This window comes from Nipponia nippon, unplaced genomic scaffold (genome assembly GCF_047370975.1).
Source record: "Nipponia nippon isolate SJK-2023a ecotype South Korea unplaced genomic scaffold, ASM4737097v1 scaffold_13, whole genome shotgun sequence".
Classification (NCBI taxonomy): domain Eukaryota; kingdom Metazoa; phylum Chordata; class Aves; order Pelecaniformes; family Threskiornithidae; genus Nipponia; species Nipponia nippon.
Window position 1 is genome coordinate 9,256,166 of NW_028262324.1, and position 21,832 is coordinate 9,277,997.

Here is a 21,832-nt window from a genome sequence, read left to right on the forward strand (position 1 = left end):
GTTCATCTACTTAATCACTACTGATTTTGGTCACATACAGTGAAAACTGAGTTTCAGTAGAGATGCTATGGAACCAATACACATAAATGACAAATTTGTTTGGCTGTCATGGAGCTGAAGTGAATTTTATAAAACCATGCTTTAAAAAGACATAGATTCTATGTGGCAACCCTACAATAAACTCTATGTACTATCCTATGCAAAAATCCACTTACTAAGAGGATTCTCCATATAGGCACAAATATAAGCCACATATTTTAGGGTCAAGGCTGCAGTCGCTCCGATAAAACGTTGAGCTCATCTGATACTGAGAAAAGGATTATGTTTGATAATACAAAATGAAATCAACTCTGATCGGTTTCCACAACTAGGAGATAGAATGTCTCTGTTGTCCTTCCCAGTAAAGCTAATGTAATATTTAAAAATAAAATTATGTGTAAAAATAACACCAATAATCTAAAAATGTAAGAAGAAAGTTAGCATCAAGCGGTGTAAGACAAATTCTCATGATCACATAATGTATCCAGAATCACAAACATGATCCTAAGACATTGAAGTGATTGACGTTTGATAGTTTGTGTTCAGTCATTGCATTTATGCCATTTGTGCATTTCTTGCCAGTGAACAGCAGGTACTGACATACTAGTGAGACATATACCCACTTGCTATCAACTCGACGTGTGTGTCCACAGTTAGCTGAAGGAAAGAGGAGTCTGGTACAGTTTTTGCAGACACACAACTAGAAGCAAGTGTGTGTCTCTTAACCAACTGGTCATTCACAATTGGAACACTGTAAATTTTAAGGAAACATGAATACCTTACTCTAGCAGTAGTGCACCAAGTTCAAGTGAACCTCTTGGAGATATTAAAAGAAAAGCATGGCGACTAATTTAAAGTACAAAACACAAGCAGAAATATTTTGCAAGAAGTCAGTGAGTCATATTTTCCTCATAAAACTGTTGAAACCATTGTGCCCAGAAACAATTAAATATGTGACTAGGGCTGGAAAAGTTTAGCCATAAACGCAAACAGACACCAGCTTTTTGTTTGTAGAGGATGAAGGTCATTTGGCTTGAGGAATATCCTAATACTAACAGAGATGAAGCAGAACATGGATTTGAATGTACTCACTGCTGCATAGAAGCTCAAATGTTTGGCCTTACATGCCTGGATACTTGGTAACACTGAAGGTTAAATGCTAATTAATAGTCTATTTTGGCAAATCATTGGCACATCATCGAAATAGGGACAAACAAACATACTCTAATTTGAAAAAAATACTCCTTTGATTTATATTAAAAATACGTTTCTGAGATGTGAAGTCTCAATCTTACAAAATGGCATGTATTCAAACATTTGGGTAGATTAGTATCTGGCTGTTTGGAGGTCTGTTTAAGACTCACAAGCTTTGTAAGACTTTTTCAAGACCCCTTATTTTTTCCAGTAGTTCGGTGCTTCTATTGCCTTTGGCACTAGACTCCTTCGGTTTGGCCTGATACTTTTGCACTCTACATATGCCAGCCCTTAGCTAGCTACCGTATTCACATTCTATGCTTTTGGGGAAGATTAAAAGTGAGGAAGTACCTCTGTCCCCCAGGGTATAATCCCTGTATTTATGAGATTTGGAGGCACTGGCCTACACAGCAGAGGTTACAGGTTGGAAGACAGATTTGAACTCGGCTTTGTCAGGGGTCCTTATCTGATTTATTTCTAGCCTAAAGGGAGAGTTGAATTTGAGATGTGTCCAGATGCTTTTTCTCAGGGGCAGTTGTAGCGTAGCTCAGCACTGTTATACAGACACTCTGGCTAGCAAAACCCTCTGTTTAAACAACTGCATTTATAAACTTTTCTTACAAATAAAATGTCTTGACATCCTACTTATGGTTGTCTACTCAGAAGCGTGAAATGAGCTGTAAGATTTCTCAGTTACTATAAAAAATATATATGCAGGTGTGTACCATGAGGTATTTTGTTGACGTTATTTCAAAGTAAGAAAGATAACGCCTTTAATGGTGCTTTCCTAACATTATTTAGACTCACTTCATTTTTATAAGAGGGAACTGTGAAAATGTGCTTGTGAATTGCTTTTGAATGTAGCTCCGCGTTACAGCAGAACATGACACGGTCAGTGGCCTTGAGGACTGAGCTTTGTGCAGTTAAAAAAAACCAAACGACCCATGAGAATTTTTAAATGCTTATGGCTATGTGCAAGTGAGGTCCAATTCATCTCTCATTTTGACTGATTTGCAACAGTGTATCTTCTTGAAGTCCAGAATTATATTTTATTTATAAAAACACATGTGGCAACGGAATCAAGTCTAGGCAATTTAAGCAATTTCTTTCTTTCACCAACTGAGTTTTGGGGGTCTCTATATTTCCAACTTAATTCTTCACACCTGGGGTTCAGTACCACGGATTTGTACTTCAGGAGTCTTCTCATCATTTTCCACTTTCTGTTCCCTGTCAAGGGTCTGCCTGTTTTTTTCTATTTCATACCTATATGCTTCAAAGGCTTTCAGTCCCATGCTGTGCAGGCTTTAGGAGTCCTGTAAAATTAGACAAACTTTTCGTGCACTTTCTTCCTCCCTTTTACTCATGAACTAACTCTCCCAGGTTAGAGACCTGAAGAATAGATCCTGGGAATCTGGCTTAGCCTTGATGAGGGATGTGGTCAATAACCATGAGGCTATTCCTTTTATTTCTTCCTTTAACAGCTTGTTGTGCAATCGCATTTTTCAGTAAGTTGCATGTTTTTTTCAGTCTAATGATCCTTTTGATGGGGTGACTGTTCACAGACTTACAAGCATCTGAAAACTAGAGGAAAGAATGGAAAAGATTTTGAAACTTCAGCTGTGTTGTGCTGCAAGTACAATCTCTGATTAAGGGTGTCAGGGAGGCATCCTTTCAAAGCAAGAGAACGTAAGTGCTGTACAGTTTGATTAAAAGGTGATTAAGATGCACCTAAATTTTTCCATGTAACAGATTTCTGTTGATACTACTGAAGCTATGGAGACATGTGGACTTTGATGCACTGAGATACAAAATACCTAGCCATGCCCAACACTTCTTTTGACAAACTAGGTAGCTTGCAAAGCAGGTAGCTGTTTGGCTCAACTTTATCATTTTCACGTCTTGTTCTAAAATCTTTTGCCTGTTTTTCACAGATGTATTCATGAGCTTTGCACAGCCTGTAGAGCAGGCAAAGAAATGGGAGTCTTAGACCTCAGCCCAGGGAACTGACTGAGCAGCTTCTAATGAAACGGTCAGGTCTCACTGCAGGATCTCTGCTTGTGGAAATCCATTACAACTTGTGTTACTGCTTTGGTAGATAATGATACCTAAAGCATAGTCACTTACAGTAATTCCCTGTACTTGTAGACTAGCCCAGAATTAGCAAAACACTCTCAAATCTCACCCCTCTCGGGAAGTATAGTTCAACCATTCAGTTCTTTATATGCAGTCTGGAAGAGCATTGAGTTAAGTTGCTCTCCAAGTTAGTGGCAGAGCCAGGAAAAGAGTCTTATCCTGACATTTCTGGGCTTCTAGTCTGATTGATTGTAGCCATGCTGGTGGGATAATGTCAGGCATAGGGGCTGAGTGTGGATGTTTCTTTCCAGTATCTAGTCGGACAGATTAAGAGCTCACTGTTCTTCAGAGCACATTCTATAATGTAGGACAAACTTTTGCATGGAGCATCTCCATGTAGAGCTCTTTATTGGAGTTTGTACGTCTCTCTACAAATAGATACTCCAGCTTTTTATTTTACTCAGTTTTACTCAGTTGTGGTGTTTACATTACACCAGCTTGAGGGGGGGACGAAGGGAATTTTTCTGTATATTAACTGTCTGGGTGATTTTCTACAGCTGCTTTGAAGGATATGTCTGTTACTTATATTGTAACTTGGATTCTATAGACATATGGCAGAGAACACAATTCTCCAGAAAGCAAAAGAGTTTGACTGATGGAAAACAGAAGAGAGCAATCCAAGAGAAATCCTGCCAGAGGAGGAGCATGAACCTGAAATTTACTGTTGAAACCAGACTTCTGCCGTGGGCTGAAGTACCACACTCAGCCAATTCTACCATTGACTTCAGCGTGGCTCTGCACAGATGCAAGGAACTGCTTTTTGGACCTGACTAAGTCTGGAGCTTAAGTATTGTTCTGGCATCCACAATGATTTGGAAATACACCGGTTGGCCTGAACTCCTTAAGCAGTGGGACAATTACAGGGTTTTTGAAAAATCAGAAATGTAGAGAGCCTGTGAATTGAGGCTATTCTGGCTTGTGCATAGTGCGTTTGTAAAATCAATCAGAAATTGAAGAGGGCATGAGAGATTTCATTTTAGACTATTCAGTCCCTTATTAATTGTATTGTGGATGGCAACAGAGGAAACGTGTATAGCAGACAAGTCTTTTTTTTCTATTTAATCTACTGTCTGTTCTTCTGACTTTCCACTTTCATGCATAGCACTTGCAGCAGCACAAGTCTAAGCCTGAACTGCCAAGGAGGTTTTGACTCATCTGTTTTTCTGTTTATTTCAGAAGCCGATAGACTTACTGACTGTCAATCATGTCGGTCAAACTCACATTTGTCTCTCCTGGTGATGGAGGTGGTATCAGCAGGAGTTGTTCCTTCACTGGATTCAGCACTGTGCAAAGCAGAAAATTAGCGTAAGTAACACAAAAAGAAAAGCACCTGATCATTTGGGCAACAGACATTAGGTACTGTGAATGTATTTTTTTGACCTAAGGCATCTATGTGTGGAAGTTGTTCCTTATTTTTTATCTTAAAACTATTGAGTGTTGTCATGGTTCACTGATAAATAGCTATACTTCACACCATACTATCTTTCTACTATACATACACACCGTACTTCAGAGATGGCTGGATTTCAGAAGTTATGTGTCAGACTGTTAATAGTGTCCATTTCTTCTAGAAAAATGAAGGGCTGCGACCCTTCCTTCTAGCAGCCTAGTAGTAACTGATGTCTTCTGGAGTTATTTAAGCAGAGCAGCATTACATGAGAGGAAGGGCTGCCTTCTGGCAGTGCCACAAACGAGAGGAAGGGAGGAATACAAACAGGCCAAGGCGACCACTGCAAATTTGCTGCTATCAGTAACAGGTCTATAGTATAGCCAAGGTTGCAGTCCAGTCTTCCAGTCCTCAGTTGAGCCCCGTAATTGCACCTGCACTGCCCCATCCTGCACTGTTTTTCCCTTTTTGCTTATCATAAATTGTCGTGTAGCATTGTTCTTTGTAGATAGTCGTGCAGCTTTTCCACTAGCTCTTGTTCTTTTTCTGAATGTAGTGATTCCTGTACATCCTGTCGAGTGCTTTTAGAAGATATGATATATAAATGGAAAATTAATATAATCTCTGACTGCCAGTGCATGCTAGAATAATAACAAAGAAGTGAATCATTTAGCAGTATCATATAGAAGTACTGGAAAGTATGCCTCTAAAAGTATTGTACTCAAAAAAATCCTATTGTGTATCAGTAAAACACCCGACTCATGTCATAAAATGTATTTTCGAAGAACCAAATGACTGAATTAACCTTTTAGTTAAACACAGCATGGTAAAGTATGAGCAAAAATTAAATTCCAGCATGATTGTGATGTAATCAATAAGTCTTCACATTTGAATAAATTAATTCATTGTGGAAGCTGAAAAATAATATTACACCTAGAAAAGATTGGACATCTAAAATCACACCAATTGCTAAGATCTTGAGAAAAACATTGTCAGTAAATTATATAAACAGACTTGAGCTCAAGTGCATAGTGGGAGTTCTAGCAGGGAAAGGATCTACCAGGAAAAGTGTTGAATAGCTGTTTCTCCAACAAAGGCACAGTCCGGCAGGGTAAGAATGCTCCAAACAGAAGAGTTCATATATCCCTTAAGATTATTCTGTTACTTTTAGCTGCAAAGGTTTTCTAACCAAGTGCCTCTCTCTATGCATTTTTTATGATGTTGCTTTTCATTATTTAAGTGTTTAGACAGACAGTCTCATTCAGGAATCACTGCAATAAGGAAAATTTGCTTACTAGAAACTCAGTCACAGCCCAGTGAACAACCAAGAGCCTTCCCCAGCATAGTGACGAAATTTTTTAATCACCCTTCCCTAACTTATCTCTCCCTCAGGCACTGTTGCAAAACACAGCAGGAGATTGCAGGGGCCCTGTGCAAGGTCTATCCAAAGGATGACACACAAATCAGGTCCACATGGAGATTCTTAAGCAGATGCTAAATATACTTTTGCATTTCTTTAGCAACTTCCTTCTGCGGCTCTCAGTCAGACACACTATTTCATTTTTCCTCACGATGGTCTCCACAGGAAGTAAATATTATTAGTTATCTGTGAAGTGGGAAATCTGATACTTAAATTATTAAGTTCACAAGGGAAAGCAGCAACACAGCATCTAGCTTTTAGCTACTGTCCCTAAAGGTCCATGTCAGCCACTTAACTTTTCTATGAAATGTATGAAAATGGGATTCTTAACATCAGTGCACTGACTACATATGGGCTATGTCAGTCAGTAGGAGATACTAAGGCAAATGGTGTGTTTTAAATCCCAACCTATCCGTATGCAGTGCTTAGATGCTATACTTTAACAGAAGGGAAATAATTTCCTGAATTTAGGATTTGCAGTCCAAAACTCTGATGGTAAATATCAAAGTCCTTTCCTTTCAAAAAATAAACAAAACCCAGGAGTAATTTGGGCTTTTTAATTTCAAATTATCTTATATCTTCCATATGGTATCTTGCTAATTAGAGTACTCATCTAAAGCATGGAACTGGATGCTATTTCCTGCTTTGCATGAAAGAATTTTAAGTGATGATCCTTCTAGGAGACTCTTTAAGCTGCTGTTACTGGCTTGACTGTCCCTTCCGGTGTTATTGCTGTTGAAACCCTCTCACTTTGCATGGAATACTCAAAGATTCATTATATTACGAAAGAAAACAATATTAATGTCAGTTTCTAATTTAAGAGTTATGTTCCTCATTATAGGTAACCTGAGTTCCAAATGGTTTGGTTAATTAATACTTTACATTAAGTCATCATAAAAAATGAAGATAATCATTGGGGTGAAGAAATTAAATATCCAGTAATGTTTGGAAACACCTAATTTTATCAGATTTTTTGCAGATTATATGTTAAAAAATGGAGTTAAGTGGAAATTTAGCACCAGAATAATTAGTTACTCAAAGGTTTCTATAATAGGACTGGGGACAGCTCTCAGGTGTGCTGGGCCTAGGATTTAATCACCAAGCTCAATTATCTCCTTAGGCCTCCAGTCACATGCCTAGAACTTAAAACAGCCAGTGGCTAAGTATTAAGCTTGTTCAAGTTCATCATTTCTCCAGGTGAGCTGAATTTAGAATAGAGATTGTAGAGAAGGTGGAAAGCTTCTCTGAGAGCAAGCAGTTGGCTTGGCTTGGCTTGGTGGAATGGGAAGCTTCTTTAGATAATGTTGTTTTAGAGGCTTGATTTTCAGGGAGTATTAACAAAACTATATACAAATAACTAAGACTTAGACAAGTATATAGATAGAGGTAAGCTAGGCAGGAATCTGACAATGTGAAAGAACCATTTGCAGAAAGCTCATTTTCTGGTTTAAATGTTGTAGATATGTAACTAATGGCTCAAGGTGTTCTAACTCTTTAGGTTAGCACAAAAAATCCTGTCTGAGGGGACTTCTGTTAGAAACAATATTTAATTTTGTTTTTGCAGTTGCTCTTAAAAGTAAGTGAGGTGCTAGACACTGATAAAACACCTTGATAATGATATCTTGTATGCAGTCTGGGCTTGGTAGCTTGCTTTTCTAAAATGTGGTAGGGCTCTAAACCATCATTTAAATGGACGGTGAATAAAGGCAAAGAAATATCCATTTCTAAAGGCTTTTTATGCTAGCTTTATCAGTTAGACCTTGAGCAGATCAAAAGTTTGTTGCTTCATTTTCCTGAATTGCAGGTGAGAGTCAGAATGGGAATGTCCTTGTCCTGCAGTGTGGCTTGCTGGACTAGTTCTGTAGTTGACCCAACAACTGGTGTGAACGTGCGCACAGAAGCAGGGCCGTAGCTAGCTGCCATGCGTGTCTGTTAAGACAGTTGCTAGCCGTATGAACGTTAACTTGTTATCAAGCTGTTATAAAAATGAGCTTTTGTTTTTCTTGCTCAGTGCCCCCCACCTTCCCAAAGAGGTGGAGACCTGCGCAATTTTTCTTTATTTAAAAAGGATACAAGAGAACCGCTAGGCTTCTCGGAGTCTGCGTCAAGCTTGGAGAAGGAGATGTTTCTTACTGAAATTATTATTGTTGAAGTCACAAAAAACTTGCAGTTTTTTTGCAATAGGTATTTAGGCCTGGGCCTTAACTTTCTAATGTTATCTGTGAAAGTATTCTCAGTGTGTCTAAGAGCTTTGCTCTTTTGAGTAAAGGTATATGGGGTTGGGCATATAACTTGCAGCCTGGAAGCTTTGTGCGTTAGGCATCTCTGTTCTCCCAGGTGATGGGGTTTGCATCTTTCCCATATTTCTCTTCTCTTTCTACAGAAAGTCTCTCAGCAGAAGTTCAGTGAGATCAAGAATGTCACTGAAATCCCCCAAGGCTTATAATTCCCTGCAGAAGGGGGCGGTCATCTGGGATCCAAAGCCACTGCACGTGAAGAAAATTTTTGAAGCTTTGAAGAAAGGACTTAAGTAAGGACTCTTTAAATATTGTAATTTGCCTTACCTAGTCATGCTGCTTAAGTCTGTATCACTGTTCTCTGTCTCCCATCTGGCATCTCTAAACATATGTAGTGACTTTCCCAGACACTGACTTGTGACCTTGTAAAACAAGTTTCATTCACTCTCAGACAGTCTGCTTGCAAACAAAGTGCTCTGATGTTTTTGTTTGTTCCTAGTTTGACTTTTTAGAGAAGTGGAACAACAACAGGTAGAACTCTGTGGGGAGATTCTCCATCTCCTGGGGAGCAGCTAAGCTCTCCTGAGGAAGGGAGGCTTTCAGAGCATGCAGGGTGGCAGGCAGGAAGACTGCAGACCAAGGAGAGACCTGGGTAGGGATGGGACAGCCAGACCTGGGGGGTGATTGGCAGAAAGTTTCTGGAGAGGGAGCTGCGTGGAGTTTGCTTTGACTCAAAAAGCTGACTTAAAACCAAGTCTGAAAGTGAGGGTGTGCCCTGCAAGGACACAGTGGGGAGGCTGGTTAGTAAACCATTTCTATTCTCTCTATGCTAATTAGAGAGCACTTAAAGTAAAGAGTTAGATAGTCTAGTGGGTTTTTTTGTTTTCTGGTTTGTTTTTTTTCTTTTCTTTTAATAGTATTAAACTCTGGACTTCAAAAGTCCTCTTTCATCTCTGGGTGGCGTGTTGTAAGGGAAAGGTCTAAGTAGATCCACCTGAAAACTTCAGCCGACTTGAGGTGATGAAACAGCTGTAATATAACTCCATCTTCTTATGCCAATGTAGGTAACACTCTTCCTTTAAACGTAGCATTATTTCAGAGTCTTTATTATGGTTGACTGCACAGTCAATGTTGCATCAGTACAGACTTGAGTGAAAAGGCTAAAGACCAATTTTGTCCATATTGTCTCTGTCTGGCAGATGTGGGGTGTATGCAGCAGACATAATAGAGATCAAAGGATGGGCTGGCAATCTGAATTTAGGGTATTCTTGCTTTGAGGAAGCTGTCAGTTATTGCACAGAAACACTGATACTACTGAATACTGAAATGGCAATAAAACATGGATGAGCTTGTTCTCTTGGTATCATAGACCAGAAAGGAACTAGTGGTAAGTGCTGTTTGCCTCCATCAGTGATTGAAACGGATTGTCCTGGTTTTGGCTGGGATAGTTAATTTTCTTCCTGGTAGTTGGTATCGTGCTGTGTTTTGGATTTAGTATGAGAATAATGTTGATAACACACTGACGTTTTAGTTGTGGCTAAGCAGTGCTTACAGTAAGCCAAGGACTTTTCAGCTTCCCAGGCTCTGCCCGGTGCACAAGAAGCTGGGAGGGAGCGCAGCCAGGACAGCTGACCCAGACTGGCCAAAGGGCTGTGCCATACCGTATGGCATCATGCCCAGTGTATAAACTGGGGGAGTTGGCTGGGGGGCAGCGATCGCTGCTTGGGGATGGGATGGGCAAGGCATCGGTCAGCGGGTGGTAAGCAATTACATTGTGCATCTCTTGTTTTGTATATTCTTTTCTTATTATTATTTCCTCTTCCTCTGCTGTCCTATTAAACTGTCTTTATCTCACCCCGTGGGTTTTACTTTTTTTCTCTGGCCAATCCCACTGTGGGGGGGAGGGTGAGTGAGCGGCTGTGTAGTGCTTAATTGCCGACTAGGGTTAAACCACAACACTGATCAACCTTTAACTGAGTCCTCAAATCTTATTATATAAAAATACATCTTAAATCATTACAGTTGATGGTGATGGGCCTAGTCTAATATCATAGGAACTTCATTTACACCCTGAAGCTACTATCGGAAGGTGAAATACCTTTCCTTGGATTTGTAAACCCTGTAGCTCTTTCTGCTGGCACCCTACTAACTAACAGTTCGTTCATGTATGTTGTTGCTGTCCTCAGAATTTTGCTACTGTATTAATTCTGATGACAGTTTGTTTTCTTAAGCAAAGAACATAAAACACACTGTAATAATACATTGTAAACTCAGATGTGTCACATTTTTATTCCAACAAAAGACTATAAAGTCTTAGCCTTAAAACTATCAGTCAATGTCTTATTAGTGGATTTAGATTTAAAACAAATAACAAACCCAAATGTTTTTGCAGAGTTTAGAATTTATCAGAGCTTAGGGAGGAGAAACCATAAAGTGGCTCAGAATTTGTTCCCAGTTCTGCAGGGAATGCCATATGATCAGACTCCTGCCAAAACTGAGCAGCTAACTAATTGACTAAAGTAACCTACAGAAAACAACTGTATCGAATAGCAATGCAAAGTCCAAATTTTAAGTAGACGCAGACTGAGTCCACTTGGTGCTGGAGTGACTTGAATTTTTAGTACAGAACATGTTTTACGTGCCTGTTTCTTTATAGCTATAGCAAATAACTCTTTATTCTGTTAACCATCTGGGTACCATTCCGTGAAGCTGGCAATACTAACATACTTAAATCTAAAAGTGATGAAGCTCTACTAAAAGGAAAGTGAACCCTTTTCTGCCACCAGCCTTGGCTGCTTCTGCACTGAGCTGTTAATAGGCAAGTGTAAGGAGGAGACAGCTGAATGCTGGAGCCACTGGGTGTCTTGGGGGAACTGGTTTTGTAACAGTAAGAAAATGTAATGCATCAAAGCAAATGTGAAGAAGTGCAGCTGTCTAAAATGAAGTTATTTTGACTGCTCAGAAACTGTCTTATAATGTAGTATTTACCGAGTTACTCTTGTTCCCTTTTAAGCATAAGAGGAAAAAGTTACCTAAGTCTGCTCTGTATGAAAAGCAAAGTTGGAAGAAGATGGTCTCAGCAGAAATAGTTTAAGGCCCTGTGAGAACTCCTAAGAGACAACGCTTGCATGCAAGCAACTCTATGGGAGCCAAATGGCACCAAGTTCTTCACACCTTGCAAAATAGTTCTCGTTCTGGAAAAAGTAACGGTCACATTAAAAAATTGTCTAGCATACTAAAAGGTGGTATTCAGTTCTGTGTGCTAAAACACTGGATGACATGTGCCCTGCCTTACATGTGGAGTACTTCTATGAGCTTGGGTTTGTGTTGCAATTCTTTGGCTTTGTAAGATGGAGTTGGTTGATGAATTCTTACTTCTCAGTAACTGTAAGAAGAGACTTGCTCAACAAATGAACTGATCTTCTACCTTACAGAAATGGTTCCAGAAGGCCAAACAGGAGTAGCTAGAGAAATCTGAAAAGGAGATCTGTGAGCTGGGTTATGTGTGTGAGAACTTGCTACTCTCCTACATCCTTTCTGTCCTCTTGTCTTTGGTAGTACTTCCAGCTCTAACGTCTTGTTTTGTTTTGCCTCACATTCCTGGAATAAAGCCTATCTTTCACTTGAATGATCTGTTTTAGATGAAAGGAAACAAGAAATAGTGAATGTCTGAGTGTAGTGTGTGCATGTGTACATGTATATGCCTTCTGCTGCAGTGGCGGCCTTCTTGAATTGCACTGTAGCATTCCACGTCTTGGAGTAAAAGGATTCAGGAGGATTCCTAATGTACAGCATCTTTAAATGTTAGGTAACAGTAATCAGCATCTTCTGGCACTCGTTGTGTACAGATGCTTGTCTAGGAGTGACTTTGCATTTAGGACAGATATTTGTCTATAGAGACCACTCTTTCTCATCTGTTGACCCATGTCCCTCTATATAGCCATTCACGTCTCTAGAGAGTAAACCAGGAGAAGTCTTCTGTAATATTCTGCTGAAAAATTCTTTGGGGAGGTGTTGTAATGAGTGGGCCAGAAGAACATAACACTGGGTTTTCTTCCTCTCCAGTGAATGCTTAGAAGCACATCAGGCTGAATTGGATTATCTCTCTGGTCGACACAAAGATACAAAAAGGAACTCCAGATTGGTAAGATGCTTTTAATGTTAAATACTTAAATGACTTTAAAAATGAAGTCACAAAAGTAGATGCTCTCTCACATCTGGGACTCCCAGGGGTTTTCCATTTGAAGCACTGAGATGAAGTCCAGCAAGGCATCACAACCAGAAATTTACCGAGCAGGCTAGCTCTAGATGTGAGAATTAAACTTGGGATTTCTCATTTTTCAATATCCAGCAGTGTTCTTCAGATAGTGTTCCGTTACTGGGATGGTATCTCCTTGTGTCTGTTCAGTGATCAGTGTTTGTACCTGACTCTGTATGGACAGAAATGGTGATAAAGATCAGGTTTTGTTTTCCGTAGTTGGTGCCTGTGTCCTTGTAACCTAGATTCTGTCATGTTCACAACTCCCTAAAGTACCTTCAGCAACATTGCTAATGTAAAGACAACTCGCAGATCCAACTTTGCCTTTCATTTGGGAAATAATAGCTAGACTAAAAAAATAAATAAATTGGAAACTTCCATGTACCATGACCAATGTTGTTATAGCTGGTGGTGAGACCATTACTGTCTTATTTCAAGCATCTGCAAAAACAAACCAACCAACCATGCACAGAAAATGAAACTATTAAAAATGTTGGACTGTCTCCTTGTAGTAAACAATGCATCTTAATTTGGTGTAACTTAAGATATGCGTAGCGAGTCTTGCAGTAAATACGGAAGTATTTGTACTTGTTGTATTTGCAGTAAATACGAAAGTATATGTACAAATATACATGCTTTCCTGCTCAGCCTGTGCTATTTCTCTTTCAGGCTTTCTACTATGACCTGGATAAGGTAAGGCTATTGAGGATGAGAGGAAACACTGCAAATAGAGAAAAATGAATGATGTGCCTACTGTGTTACTTAAGGCTTGTTTAGGAAATGATTTCTCAAGTCCTCCTCTCTCTCCCCTTTTGAAAAGCAAATCCGCTCTGTGGAGAGATACATCAGAAAACTGGAGTTTCACATAAGCAAGGTAAGGGGTTTTAGACCTTGTACATGTAAGGCTTACACTGCTATATAAGCAAGCTATCTAAATAGAAAATACTTTGATTTAATTCATCTGAAGGGGAATAATGCTGGGTACTTTCTGAAAGCTGTAACCACTCTTTTTACAGAAGGAGGGGATTTTTATTTATTTTCTTGAATGGTTCTATTCAGGCTGGATGTTGGGCGCAACCCAACCTGAGTTTTCCTGTGAAGCCAGTTTGCATGCTCTGCCAGTTTGTTCAGAAAATGCTGCTGTGGGGAAGACTTACGCGTTCTCCCCCCCTTCCCACAAGGGGCCAAATGGGCAGTTCTGTAGAGTGCATGTCTGCTGTCTGCCGTCTGCTTCCAAAGGAGTGAAATCTCTCCTCTGACATAGCTAAAGGTGTAGGTGTTTTAATTTGTATTGAGGGAATCGGTTTCCTGCTGCCCAAGTAATTTTTCCCTGAACAAAGTGTTACTCTACTCCTTGTCTTCTAGTCTGATAACAGCAGAATGAATTGTTTCTCAATATCCCATGCCTTTTTGCAGGAATGTCTACAGACTGTTGCACTCTGATCAGTCTGTAAAATGCAGGAGTTGACGCATTCTGTAATACTATGATAGTGGGATTTGCTTGTTTGTTTTTTTTTTTTTTCTTTTTCAGGAAAGACTGCTGATGTTCCTTTCCAAAACTTATTAAAACTATGCCGGGTAATTCTTGTTCATTCTTCCCCCCCCTTCTCCCCCCCCCCCCCCCCCCCCCCAATCTTAAAGGTAGAAGAACTCTATGAAGCTTACTGTATCCAGTGCAGACTACGAGATGGGGCCACTAATATGAAACATGCCTTTTCCTTGTCTCCTTCCACCAAAGCCTCCAGGGAGAGCCTAGTGGAGCTTTACAAGAACTTCCAAGAGTGCACAGAGGTAGGAAATACTACACACATGTAATGAAGACAGGACTGTTGTTAGCAAAAAATGTACTAGGACTTGCTGCTGGCTTTTTTTTAACGGTGCAGGTTAAAAACTTAACATGTGAATGAAATACAGGTACATAATGTGAACTGAAGCTTCTGAGATAAATACCTTACAGGCAAAGCTCTTGAATTCTGTGCCCTTTTTTGCCCCTGCTGAGCTTGGCTTCATGCATTCATGAAGGCAAATCAAAAATCATTTGAATTTCTGCTTTAATACTGGCGTCCATTATGACTTCCCCTGGAAGTACTGGGATGCAAATTGAATAATGAATAAGCTATGCTATTTTTACAAAACAAGCAGTGGAAGGTAACTGACGGTGATCTGCTCAAGCAGTTCCACTCTTCTGTGGAGTGGCATCATAATTTTCTGTCTTAAAAGTAGTATGAATGGACTCTGTATCCACCTCCGCTAGTGAAAATGTTAGTGTGTGTCCTTTTAAAAAAAAAAAAGCCAAAGTCCCTTAAAGAAAATGGCAGGTATTGGGAAGGTAGCTACTCTGCGCTGCTTTTCAGTCATAGTGACTGTTCAGTCTTCCTTCTAGGACATGTGCTTTATAGAAGGGGCACTGGAGGTCCATTTGGGAGAGTTCCACTTGAAGATGAAAGGTATGTTCCTTTCTCATTTCCTTCAAGACTCACCAATTGATTTTGAGTTTCCTGTGTAGCAATCTGATCCACTGAGAGTCCGTTTATTCAATGTCAGTTGCTTCCATTGGCTTTCTGGATTAGACACTGAGCAGAATTTTGGCAAACTTCTGTTTGCTTCAGCACTGTAAAACAGATCTTCAATGGTATTTTATATTTCAGTACAAAAGCTGACAAGCCTTCTTTCCTCAGCTCAATTAAAGTTTGGTCTTCTAAGAGTGTTTTGGGCTGGTGGCATAGCTTCTGCACAGAGTTGGGCACAAGGGGGTGTTAGCCAGATAGTCACTTTATTCCAAGCTGAGGCTTTGGGGGACACTGTAAAAACTCTACAAGTATTAGGATTTTTCCTTCTCTTTTCAGGGTTGGTGGGCTTTGCACGTCTCTGCCCGGGGGACCAATATGAGGTGCAGTATACAGCAATTCATTTTGTCCTTTATTTTACTGCTGTGAGTTTGCAGTAGAGGAACAGGAGAGCAAGGGTGCAACATGTAGAAGGCGAGCAGGAAACAGATTATGATAAAACCACGTGCTGTTCTGATGAGAACAGTTCTTTGGCACATTCACTGGTCACTCTGCCCTCTGAGACTGAAGAGGGAAGAGCTGATTCCAGTGTTATGGGAGGGTTTAAAAGACGGCAGTGATTTCCTGTCAAAACCAACCTGTCAGGTCTTTGTCTTCAAAGTTGCCCTGGAATCAAGTAATAGTTGCTGCCTGTTTCTTGGAAGATTGCCCTTGGCATGCTTTGAATGCATCTTAGTATCTTACTGAGTTGTTCTTCTACTTCTAACAGTTCCAAATGAATTCCAGTGTGCCTTGTATTTCATTGCTATGCAATGTCATTTTGCAGTTCCTCTAGAATGGGTGGGATGTGTAATTTGGCACTGAGTTAAGGTGTTAAAACCTGCAACCTGAATTCCTGCCTCCAATCTTCTAGCTTTATCCAAGTTTCTAAATGTATAGTGATCAAAGGAATGGCTTTGCCTCTGTGGTACTGGAACAGTGCGAGGCCTACGGACTGAAGGGAACATTCTGGGATATGTTGGTCCAACATCCTTTTTTTCTTCATGGTTTCTAGGTGTTTGTGCGACTGGGGCGCCAAAAATGGAGGTTGAAAGGCAAGATTGAGAGCGATGACAGCCAAACATGGGATGAGGAAGAAAAGATTTTTATACCCAATCTCCACGAGAAGTTTGAAATCAAGGTGTGGTGTATAATGGTTGGATTGGAATCAGTGGGTTAACACGTCTTCTGCCATACTACTTACCTGTTAGGTTACCAGGTGTTTGTCAAAATTCTTAAGGAGTTTTCTTTTCCTAGCCATGTAAAAATGGCAGTTAATGTTCTGCCTACTGAATGGACATCTACTTCTGTTTTTCCTGTACTCCTGGCACTCGTAACTGTACTATTGCATCTGCATTCCCATGTTCTGCAGTCTGGTGTATGTGGTTGGTGTTGTGGCTTTGTTTGGGGGGTTTTTTGTTTGTTGTTTTTGTTTTTTTCAAAAAGTCCTAGATCAATATCTGGGACTTTCTAGGGTGAAGTCTAGATGTGGAGACAAAAAGATGTGTATGTAGATATTATTTATATCACCCATGTGGAATATTAAGTACCTGGAGTTCTGTTCTCTATTGAAAAAGAAATATGTATATGGAAAACATATCATTGCACGTGTGTGTGTTTTGAATGTGTAGTTCAAGTGTTCCTTTGTCTGGGTGCACTGCAGATTCTTTTGTCATGTTTTACTCCAGAGATGCTCCATATCTGCCAAGAACCAATGGCATTTATATGCTGGTACAAACTGTCTGTACTTTATATCTTTATTTAGAGCTCTGACACTTTTTAAAGTCCCTCAGAAGAGTTCATATCTTTAACAGTAAGGGACCCATGCTAGTGGCCTGTGATCTGTAGATGACACATTGTGGGTACCCCTTGGGGGCAGCTTGTAGTTTTCATAGACCCTTGTGTAGCTGCCACTGGCAGTGGTTCTGGCACTTACCTAGCAGGTGGAGTTAATCCTTAAACAGCATTTCCACTGTAGTCTGGCATCTTTCATGGGCTGGACTCTGCAGGATGACTCCTGTCAACCTGAAAGGAGCTGAGACCGAAGGCTGTGCTGGATCCTGTTCTACTAGGAGACTGTGCCAGTGCAGGGTTTCAACTTTTGGCAGCTGTGTTAAAGCAGCTATTGCAATGTTCCCCTCCTATCTGGCAGCAAGAACTGGGTTACACAGGAGAGACACTTTGGCATCTTGCCAGCACAGCCTTTGGAAATGTGCTTATGCATTTTTTTTGCTGCCACTGCACATTGAAGATCAGGTGAGAGGCTAATTCGGATCCCCTTTTTTCCCCATAATAGTTGTAAAAACTTGAATTACTTTGTATGACAATGATAGTTTTACTCTTTTTGTCAGCTTATGAAAGTCTACTGACTAATGTTCTCCACATCCTCCTGCTCTTTCCACTTTGCACTTAATAATCTTTGCCCAGTACAAATACATAGCAGGTTTAAAAAAAAAAATTAAAAAATTGAGAAGTGCCAAAGAGTGTTCCAAGAGGAGCCTAGCAACATAGCTTTTGCTAGCTCTTAAAGGAGATGTAGGCATGTAACTAATTCCAGAAGTGGACCTTAGGCACTTGTGCTAAAATTCTGTGCTGAGTCTGATGCTTTATGCGCTTCTAGAACAATTTGATCTTCAATTAGAAGTATGTTTTTATAGCAAGTGTTTGATTAGATTTTTTTTTTTTCTTTTATGTAGCTGAAGAAGCAAAATGCCAGCCTGGGACAAATCCAGGCGTGTAACTGCATTGATAACAAACTTGGAGCCACCTGCAGGGCTAGAGGAAAGAACTGACATTTACAGGTTCTGATGTTGGTCCGCAGCTGAGCTCAGGACAGTTAGAAAGGTCACAGTGGATGCAGCTGTGCTTCCAGATCCTTTAGGCAATTGAGAGCTGAAATAGTCTAGTGTAGGCAGGCTAATCTACTTCTCTGTAATATATATTTTTGACAGTGTTGTTCTAATATCTGGACAAGCTAGACTCTGTACTATAAATGACAACTACTTGTATGTATATCAAAGCTAGAATTTTGAAATTTCAGCCTAATTTTTCTTAAAATCATAGTCTACCAAATTCTGTTATCAGAAGTGCTGTACAGCTCTGTCTCTCCCCAACTCATACAACTCCTTTCCTCTTTGCTAGCCATCTATGACATATTCCTTGTGGGCATACTGACTCACAAGAGCCTGGAATTGAGTATCAAGGTTTTAAGTTTGTTGTGGGCCTCAGAGCAGATCTGAGCCCGGGGCGTGCTCCTTTCCATGCACATGACTTAGGATTGTCTGGTAAGATGAAAATGGATATGTTTGTCTGTCCCTGCAGGTAACAGAGCTGCGAGGACTGGCCACTATTCTCGTTGGTGTTGTGACATGCGACAACATAAACTTCTTTACAACCAAGCCTCAGGCAATCATTGTGGATATAACTGAACTGGGCACCATCAAGCTACAGCTGGAGGTCCTCTGGAAGTAAGTACAGCTTCAGATGAAAAAAGCTGGAGCTAAACATTTGAAATAAATTAAAGGCTCCTAAGTATGTCACTTAGTAGCATTCAACATCATAGTCCTCTTTCTATTTGTAGAGTAGGCGCAGGATAGATAGCGGCCACATGCTTCGTCACAGCAACCCCAGCCACTGTGCCTGATCTCTGACTCTGTGGGACCAGTCCTCAGGAAAGGGAGGGGGAAAGGGACAGAAACCATTTCTGTGACCCTTCAGTTCTTTGTGTTGATGTTACCAGAGCCATGGCTAGCCACGTGGACTGACTAGTAGGCTTTTACTTAGCTTACTGCTCTTCAGAATGAGCATTCAAGTCTAGCTCCAAGCAACGTATGTACATCTATAAAACATGAACAATAATCTTAAAGATGATGAAATGCAACTGAAAATAGCAGTTTCTAGGCACAATGACAAAAAATATAGCTGAAATTTTAGGACAATCACTATTACCAGGCCACAAATTGTTAAAAAAGAAGCTTTCCCAAAGACTTAGCACCTTCCTGTTTCACTGTGCTTACAGTTATCAATATCCTGTTTGTGCACTACAGGGAAGCTTGGTTACAGATGCACTTTTAAAATAGCTGAGTATTTTCATGGTGTCTGTGATTTGTTAAATTGATTTATAATTTAAATCTGTAAATTAATTTTTGTAGTGGATTACTGATGTTATTAAAAGCAAATTCTCATTTTTGTGGATGCTGCACTGGAACTTCTTCACTCTAGACACAGCACCGTAGATTTTTGAGGTAGTACTGTTATTTCTGCTTTATGGGACTGTCAGTCTATACTAACAGTTTGTCTGCAACAAATCAAAACTTTTTAATCTGTTTCCATTTACTATTGTCCAGGGGTTAAATCTAGCCATCTTGGTGAAATGCTGAATTAAACAATGGGCGCTCTTCACTTGTACTTTTGTATATGGCTTACTGCGGTCCTCAGTTCTTCCCAACCCAACATGGCAAAGAGGCATTTGAACACACCTCCATGATAAGGACCTTCTTGAAAGGCCACTTTGTGATGACTTGTGGATCTAGGCTCTCTCCAGGAAAAGCAGAAACTGAACAACGTTTAGATTAGGAAGGGCAGGGAGCTACGCCTTGCAGGCCAGACTCACCTATGACTCAGCCTTACACAACTCTTCTTCTCTGGCCATGCTGGCTTCTTGTTTTCTTAAAAATTACCCCAAAATAAAGCTTGTATGTGTTGAATGTATGGTCTGCCAAACGTGCCCAAAAACTAAACAGATGTCTTGGTAAGAGAAAAGTTTCCCTGCCCTTAGGGTGAAGTAACCAAATGTATTTTACAATCAGACTTGATTTTACAGGTCTTAATACCCTGTTTCTACTTTTAATTACCTTTGGAAGCATTGTTTGACTTTAAACCTTATCACAGTCTTTTAAGCCACCAACAGGAGAAATGCCACAAAGGTTTTCTGTTGCAATTCCCATTCAAGTGTTGATAAACAGTTTTGAGGCTGCATTTCTGGGCTCGAGGAAAGAAAAGCTTTATTAATCAACGTACTATTTTCTGAATGTCTTGTGTATGCTGTGGTTCTTGAAATTTACTGTTGACTTGTACATGCAGTTGGGCTGAAAAATGAGTCTTGGCAACAGCATCTGAAAATTACTTTCAAATGCACATGTTGCTCTAAGTCAATGAGAAATAAACTCGCACAGCAGAGTTTGCCCGCACCTGTTGTTTATGACACTTTTTCCTCCTGAGATCTAACCATGGGCATCAGTATGTGTTTTGTTTTGGTGAGATGCTGCAGCTGCTCTGAGACTTTTGAGGCCTCTGTTTCTTATTTGAGAAGCTGAGCCACTAATTAGTTGGATGACAAAGCCTCATTCCAGAAACTTGCTGTGATCTTGCATTATATGCCCTATGAAACATCCTCTTACTCATGCCAAGTTACGTATGTATTCCCATTTGTATCTGAAAGCAGGGACATTCATGGTAGAGTTATTGAAAACTCTGTGGAGTGGGGATGGTGCAAGTTGCATTATTTTTTTTGTAAAAGCAGCTCTTAAAATGACAGCCCTTTTAAATGAAGGCCAATTACAATATTCCATTGTTTTGACATTCGCATATCTTAGTATTGGGGAAGGAAGGAGAGAAGAGCAGCATAGGAGGATATATGGGCTCTCGTACATCCCCAGCAAAGTCGGATGCCTTTATTTGTCATCTCTCATCCTGAAAAAACACACGCCACCAAAACTTGCATTGGGTTTAATCTGGATGTAAAATGATCAAAAGCTCTGGTCACAGTTTCAGAGCAGAAGGGGCTGCAGAGGGAACACTCTGCTTGCAGAGATGCTTTTCTTGCAAGTGCAGTCCCTTTTCCCCTGACTTCAAGCCTAACATCTTAAGAAGCTTCACTTGTGCAGTGAAGGAGACATACTTTCTTTATTGAACTGGGTATAAAATCTGCTTTTGTCCTAATATGGGAAGTGCTGTACTGAGAGATGGCACGTTCATAGTGGAGTCTGGAAGAAATCACTTCTACTTTCTTCTTGTTAACGCACACAAATGGCATCTAACAGATTCACTTAATTTACTTTTGCTGGATCTACTTGCTTGCCTTTCCTTGCTGTCAATAACTTGCATAAATAATTATGCACATAAGTTGTATGAGGAAAACACCTCCCTGTTCTGGGATATTGTATAGCTTCTCAGATAATAGCCTAAATCTCCAAAGCAAATGATACTTGTGACTAAATTTTCTCGAAAAATTGACACTTGATTGTTGCAGTAGCTCACAGCTCAAAGTGCAGCTTTTGGTTGGCAAGATGAGCACTTCTATGGTGCTTGGGAGAACCATCACCCAGCTTTTAGAGTTGGCAACAGCTGAGCTGGGAGCAGAGCTAGTGGTGACGCATTTTCTTTGGGAGTTAATCCCCACTTGGAATTTTTCAGCGTCTGAGAAAACTCCAGCTGTGTGTCTCTGCTGTGTTTAAGTTTTGTGAAATGCGTTGGTATCCTACCAAGTGGATTCTCCAGAGCGCTTCTGCACAGAACTGGCAGGCTCCTCCTCTTTGACAGCCTGTTTGCTGAAGTTGTTTACAGGAAAGAGAAGTTGTGTGGTGATAACTAAGGGTATTTCTGTTTTCAAAGACAGCA

General features: G+C 40.2%; 1 protein-coding gene across 16 annotated transcripts in view; it reads left to right on the plus strand.

The window, feature by feature from the left end:
- The window catches only part of RIPOR3 (RIPOR family member 3), a 54,568-nt gene that overhangs the window by 17,486 nt on the left and 15,250 nt on the right, over nucleotides 1-21,832 (plus strand). For 8 of the 16 annotated variants that reach the window (XM_087749646.1, XM_087749647.1, XM_087749648.1 and 5 more), the window contains 10 exons: nucleotides 4,543-4,671; nucleotides 8,557-8,703; nucleotides 12,476-12,554; nucleotides 13,338-13,361; nucleotides 13,489-13,542; nucleotides 14,310-14,459; nucleotides 15,052-15,115; nucleotides 15,515-15,558; nucleotides 16,230-16,355; nucleotides 18,536-18,681. In XM_087749646.1, coding sequence (XP_087605772.1) covers nucleotides 4,571-4,671; nucleotides 8,557-8,703; nucleotides 12,476-12,554; nucleotides 13,338-13,361; nucleotides 13,489-13,542; nucleotides 14,310-14,459; nucleotides 15,052-15,115; nucleotides 15,515-15,558; nucleotides 16,230-16,355; nucleotides 18,536-18,681 — 935 coding nt within the window. In that variant the 5' untranslated portion in view covers nucleotides 4,543-4,570. The other 8 variants (XM_087749656.1, XM_087749655.1, XM_087749653.1 and 5 more) reach the window with 6 other exon arrangements.